Genomic DNA, 6,732 nt, shown 5'->3' with positions numbered 1-6,732 from the left:
CGTTCTTAACTACCGGTAGCGGGAGCTGCCTGATGTTTTAACCGTTTAAAGGCCTCCGTCATTCGGCTGAAGCCAAGAGGTTAAAGTGGGAAGAGCGGAAGGGGGGAGAGGAGGGAGGAGGACGGGTGAGGAAGGAGGGACGAAGTGGAGGAGGAAGAGTGAGGGTGAGGAAGGAGGGAGGAAGAGGAGGAGGAAGAGGGGAGGTCCTTCCTCCTCCTGACGGAGTTAAACAACTTTCAGGACACTTAACAACTTTTCCGTTAATTTTTCATTAAAAAACGTCCGTAGCTTTCGCGCCGCGGTTCAGCCCCACACAGCGAAGCCGGCGGGCTGAAGTGACGGACGGCGACATGTCGGAGGGATCCGGGGCCGTCTGGATGTGACTGGTAGGCGGGTAAAAACCCTCCGAGGTGTACCACGCTGCTGGTAAACAACAGTGGGCAGAGAGGGGCTGTCTTCTGCGGGGAACCGGAGAGAGAGAGAGTTTAAACAACTTTAATCGAGATCTAAGTTTAGTTTGTCAAACTTTTAAGAAGTCTGTGACCACGACAATAATTAATACAAACTATGTGTGAACAAGAGGACCGTAAACTGTCAAGATAAGATCAGAAAATAATTACAATAAACATTTGACAATCTGGAAATTTTATTGCGTTTTGATTACTTTAGAAATTACTTTGTATATATATACACTGTATATATAAATATACACAAACATATATATACGTATTTACATATATAATGTGTGCGTATGTATATATATTTATCTAAGAGTTCAAGTTATACAGTACCTTAAACTAAGACACTAAATCACTTTATTTCTTCTTTAACTGTCACATGACTCCTTTGTTCACGCCGTCACATCTCAGTGTTAGTATCAAGAGGTTTAAAGAGTTTAATAACAGCTTACATCTATAATACTCAATAAAAGTCACTTAAATTACTTTCATAACACTTTGACTCATGCGTGCAGTGAAAGTGTTATTTTGCAGGTTTACAGGGTTACTGATGGTTATTAATGACATAATGGTTATTAATGACATAAGCATATGTTTCTACAAAGTTTATCAAGTGTTGCACAACAACTGTCATCTGCAAGATTTGAAGTTCAATTAAATAGAAAATAAAGTGAAACTAATGACGTTCACTTTATAGTAAATGTATTTCATTCTCATTGTTTTTATTATTTTAATCTCACGTCTTTGTTAAAACTGTTTGTTGATCTTGTTGTTTGTTTGAGGAGGATGGAGGGAGAGAAAGAGACGGCCGAGGAGGAGGAGCTTCATCATCACATCGCAGCAGCGGCGGCGGCGTCCTCTGTGGACCCCCAGGGTTTTCCCATCATGCACTGGGAGGACCTGAGCCAGCGGATAGCTGAGTTGGAGAAACAGGAGCAGGAGAGGAGGGAAAGGTCAAAGGTCAGCCATGAAGACTACATTTCCCATGAGGCTCAGTGTCCTCCTTTGTCACTGAAGAGTGTTTCTTATTTAAATAATATAATTATCATGTGATCTTAAATTCAAACTAAAAGGTGATGATATGTAAATGATATCAAGTCGTTTCTGCTGAAAACAAACAAAAATAAAACTGAGCGCAGGAAAAACACGTCTCTATCGCTTCAGTTTGACGCTTTAGCATTGCATTGTGGGAACTGTAGGATCCGTTGTGTTTGGAGCTTGACCCAATAAATCACTGGAGATCCTTGTTATGATCTCTGTCTCAGTCTGTTGACGTCTGTCGAGCTGAGCCTCAGATATGACTTTAGATCAGACTTTAATAGTAACTTTATTATTATCAACTACACAAGTATATTTACAGAAATCATTGGATTTGCTGGTTTGAGGAAAATCATGAGTTTAAATGTTAATATTGTGATGATTGTGTCTCCCTGCAGAGGGGGGCGGGGTTGAGGATGGAGGAGAGTCAGGGGGGAGTGTGGAGAGACGTCTGGGAGGAAGAGGAGAAGGACTGTAGGAGGTGTCGAGTCGCCGTCGTCACTTCACGGTAATGCAGTTTTATTTATTATACATATTAGTAAAACAGTTTTAACTGATGATGTTCAGTTTTTGTTTGGTTTGTGATTCCACTCTGTGGTGTTTCTGCAGTTCAGGACGTCAGATGAGACGTTCATGGTTTTAGTATTAATTAAAATTACCAGAATAATAACAGTTTACAACAATGTTACATTTCATGAGAATATAGTGTTTGTCAGCAAGTAATGCATGAGGAGATGAGACAACTATAGTTTATAACCGTAGTGTATAACCGTAGTGTATAACCATAGTGTATAACCGTGGTTTATAACCATAGTGTATAACCTTAGTGTATAACCTTAGTGTATAACCGTGGTTTATAATCAGTGTATAACCATAGTGTATAACCATAGTATATAACCATAGTGTATAACCATAGTGTAAAATCATCGACAATTAAGTCCTTTTTGCAGCCCTAAAAAGTGCCACCAAACACTAACTGTCTTCCTGTTTGTTTATTATCTTTTTACAGATTTCACAACCACAGAAACCTGCAGCTGTGCTTCATCAACAACAGCGACAGTGAAGACGAGGAGGAAGGAAGCAACAAGAAGGTCTCTTTCTGTCTGGTCCACTGTGTTAATTCATCATTACTGCTGACAGTCAGGATCAATCTGGTTAAATGAGAATGAAACAGAACTAAAGTGCAATAAAGCGTACAGTCAGTTCTTGTTCTTCAGCTCAGTGGTAGAGAACCAGACCTTTATCTGCTAATGTATCTTAAAGTTACTGTGAGGAACTCTGGTGCTCAGAAACACTACCACTTTAGTCCACAGGGGCCGCCAAAACGTTTCTTGCAGTAACTTCAATATTCCCCTGTTCACCAGTCGAACTCAACACTTCCTCCATGTTCATAACGTTAGCGTTCCACTTTGCTTTTATACTCAATCAATGTTAAATTACCATGAATGAAGCATCCTACAAATCGTCTTCACTGGTAGTTCTTGTACCTCCAACTACGTCACAGTCACGTCAGATTATGGCGCTGGATGGAGGAACAACAACAGATTTTGTAGCTTTCTGGGTCACACCATTAGCTCTGTTAGCGCTGTTAGCACTGTCAGCTGAAACGTCACCATATTGGGAGCCGTGTGGAGGCAATCCCTCAATTATAGATATGATCTGACGTCAGAATTTAGCACTTTTAAATCCACTGACCTCATATCTCTTTACAGGTTTTCCATGCTGCCGGCCTGAAACAGGAAGTGGCCAGCGATCTGAGGACGCTGAGAGACAAACTGCTGGCTGAGCAGAAGGACGAGGTAGAAAAAGACAAAAACACAGAAATGTTATTAACAGAGGAACAGCAAACTTGTTGAAGGAATGTGGAGACTTAGAGCTGCAGTGTGTGTGTGTGTGTGTGTTGCAGCGTCTGGCCAGCAGCAGCTGTGTTGCCGAGCGGAAACATCTGGAGCGTTGGGAGCTGAAGGAGCGTTCAGTGCAGCAGCTCAGCAGCTTGGGAGCATCACTTCAACAGGACGTCCACGGTACACACACACACACACACACACGTTATAAACACTATCAAACCTCCTCATCCAGATGTCGATGTTGTGACCACCAGCTTGAATGTAAATACTACGTTACCCATGAGCCTCAGCTGTCGCTGTTGTGGAAAAGAAGCCAGTCAGAGATGTGAATCAGAATGTTTTGTCAAAGGACCAAAATATGAGGAGCAGGAACGTCACACATTTAAATTCAAACACTTAAAAGTAATTTAAACAAGACATGAAAGAAACAGAAAATAAAAACACGTTTGAAGTCCCAGTGAAAAGTCGTGTTTTGTTTTACAAGATTAAAAGACGATTGGATTTTGACATAAAAATACAAAGGATTGGATTTTTTGTAAATTTACATTTATTGTTTAATAGGTGCATAAAATGACCGTGAATGTGTTTTAAAATGGTTAAAAAGGCATTTTTCATTTCATCTCGACTTTAAGCGTAAAATATAAAAAATAAGCTCCAACATCAGAATACAAGATGACATCACTTATCTGACTAAAGTCAATACAACTACGCATAAGTCATTCACATTTGTCTAAGTTGAACCGTAGACTGTCTGTGGTACAAACAATAACGTCGTGACCGTATTTATGCCTAAATTAGATTTCTCTGGGTCTTGATGGAGCAGCTACAATGTTAGCATAGCCTAGCATCGATGGATCCAAACTCCATCGAGAAAACAAACAATTTAAAATGTTTGCTTGTCGTCCTGCGGGCAGACCTGACAGAGCATCAACATCATTATGTTGTTATTTTGGCATCTTTTTTATTGAGTTATTGCTAATAAATAAATTAAAGCTTTTGGCAAATAAACCCAAGCGGTCCCGCGGTCCAACTGTCCCGAGTAACGCAAGGAGAACATTCAGAGAACACGTGGTTGAGTCTTTGTCTCGCTGCTCTTCTTCCAGCTCTGAGCTCCGAGCTGGTGACCCACCTGGTGGTACGAGACCAGCTGAGGACGAAGCAGGACGCCATGCTGCTGGACGTCCAGGACCTGACCTAACAACCAGGACCACAGCCTAGGACCCCCTCCACATCAGCCTTAACATTTGGCCACTCTGGGACCAGGTCTGGCTGCTGGTCCACGTCAGTCATTTAACCCCAACTAAACGTTAGCAGAGTTGCAAAAGTGACAAATCACCAGCGTTCGGGGCGACAAAGAGGGAGATACGACCGGAGGGGTCTGGATAAGAGGAAGTCGAGCTACCTGAAAACCCCAAAAGCTCGTATGGCATCGCTCCGACTTAGAGACACTTTTCAACACAAGTCCGAAGAATTATGAGCGAAGAGAAGAAGTAACCTGGAAGTGTTTGGAAGCACCATCTCCAATCAGCCTCTGATGAGCGAAGAACTCATAAACATCAACAGCAAAGAACTCAGCTCCTGCAATCATAACGTCTTCTAGACGCATCTCCACGGTCCACCTACTAAAAGGTAACTTTGGTCATTTGTCAACCGGAACCATGTTTTCCATGTTTCTGTGTCTTAATGGGGACACGGGTTTTTAAACTGAGGGAGGACGCTGCGAGTCACGTGACACAATACCAAACAGGAAGCGGTCTTTACTGAAGAGGTCTTCTGGGCACGTCTGACTGGGAAGAAACCCCAGAGGTAGACCCAGAACACACTGGACGGATCATACATCTCATCTGGTTTGGGATCCACTCGGAGCATCTGGAGGACGTTGAGGGATCCTTCTGAGACCACGACCCGGAGAAGTGACAAAAGAAAAGGACGGATGGTTTCAAAATGACAACTGAACTCAAATGAGATCGTTAGAGGCGACATAATGTTTCACACTTTTAAAAACAATCAATCAACAACAATCTCGTTTTTAAAGTCGCTGGTTCGGTCAAATCGTAAATCTTCCACATTATTTTTGAATCAGATATCAAGCTGTCAATCATATCTGATAGAAACACACCCGCAGTCCCGATGAAGCAGATTAGCTCAAGTTAATGAATATTAAACGAGGAAGGTGAAGTCAGTACAGATCTCCACCAAACACTAAATCAACACCAAGCTGTCTGCCCGCGATGTACTCAGCAGAAGTACTGGTAGTCCCGTTAGCCGTTAGCTGTTAGCCAAACTTTAATCATGTCAGAACAGGATCAATGTGGAGTTGTGCGTACGTGGTGTTAGGAGTTGGTACGTTTGATCGGTGAGATTCCTCTCGGGTAGGGAACCTTCTTTGGGATCACGTTTTATAAAAAACTCACATTCAGAACCCTTTCAGGTTGTTTTCTCTTTATTCATAATAGAAACATCCAGATGTGTTCCTGACACAAAAGAGGGATTTTGCTTCCAGATGTTTATATGCAAATGAGGGAAACTAACTTATCTTATTTCAGTTCTATTGTGCTTCTTTACTTCTGCTTGTTATAATAAGAAGGGAACATAACAACACAAGAACTGAGTTCATAGTTTGGTTGTTAAACTTGTTAAACTGACATTTTGAAGCAAAAGGAGAAAAACACTTTCATTTAGAGTTTTGATTTATGATTTAATTACAGTCCTCTGTACCTCGAATACAAACTAAAACTATAGGAAGTAACAAGTTTATGTTGAATATTAACGGGTTATTTAACACATCTATCACATTTAAATGTTGCCTCTTTAACCGATGTTGAACACTTCAGGTACAGTCACATTATTGTTTACTCTGATAACACATTGAAGGGAACGATCCACTGATCACAGCAGAGTTTATGTTTATGCTTATTAATGTTGCTGCCTTCATCTGTTTCATTGACACACAGATGATATTTAGATCATTTAAAGACGTTTGAATCCAGATGTGATGTCACGTGAGCTGTGAAGGACACTTTGTGTATTTACACTTTTAAGACTTGGATAGATATTAAGAAGAGTATTTCCTGGTCCTGAGAAGCATTTTCAAATGTAAATAAAATGAATTACAAATGTATTTGTAAATGTAAAACATTAATTGTGAAATATATTTTAATGTAATGTAATAAATGTATTTTGGTGTTTCCTTTATTGTGTTTGGGGAGCAACTTTTAATGGAATATATTGTGTAGCCCTCTAATAACACACGTGTAGATACAGTATATATATATATATATATATACACACATATATATACATATACATATATACATATATATATACACACATATATACACTTATACATATACACATATATATATATACATATACATATATATATATAT

At 40.3% G+C, this 6,732-nt stretch overlaps 1 protein-coding gene across 1 annotated transcript; it reads left to right on the top strand.

The window, feature by feature from the left end:
• Positions 1-1,912: 1,912 nt before the first annotated feature.
• On the top strand, positions 1,913-6,583 carry LOC116377550 (schwannomin-interacting protein 1-like). Its single transcript, XM_031839197.1, has 5 exons — positions 1,913-2,004; positions 2,506-2,587; positions 3,209-3,295; positions 3,403-3,520; positions 4,447-6,583. The coding sequence occupies exons 1-5, from the start codon at positions 1,913-1,915 to the stop codon at positions 4,539-4,541; spliced, it is 474 nt and encodes a 157-aa protein (XP_031695057.1). The 3' UTR covers positions 4,542-6,583.
• The last annotated feature ends 149 nt before the right edge of the window (positions 6,584-6,732 follow it).

Source organism: Anarrhichthys ocellatus, unplaced genomic scaffold, assembly GCF_004355925.1.
Source record: "Anarrhichthys ocellatus isolate YVR2014 unplaced genomic scaffold, GSC_Weel_1.0 scaffold1391, whole genome shotgun sequence".
In the NCBI taxonomy this organism is placed as follows: Eukaryota; Metazoa; Chordata; class Actinopteri; order Perciformes; family Anarhichadidae; genus Anarrhichthys; species Anarrhichthys ocellatus.
Note: the sequence above shows the minus strand (reverse complement) of the source record. Positions and strands in the feature narration are given on the sequence as shown.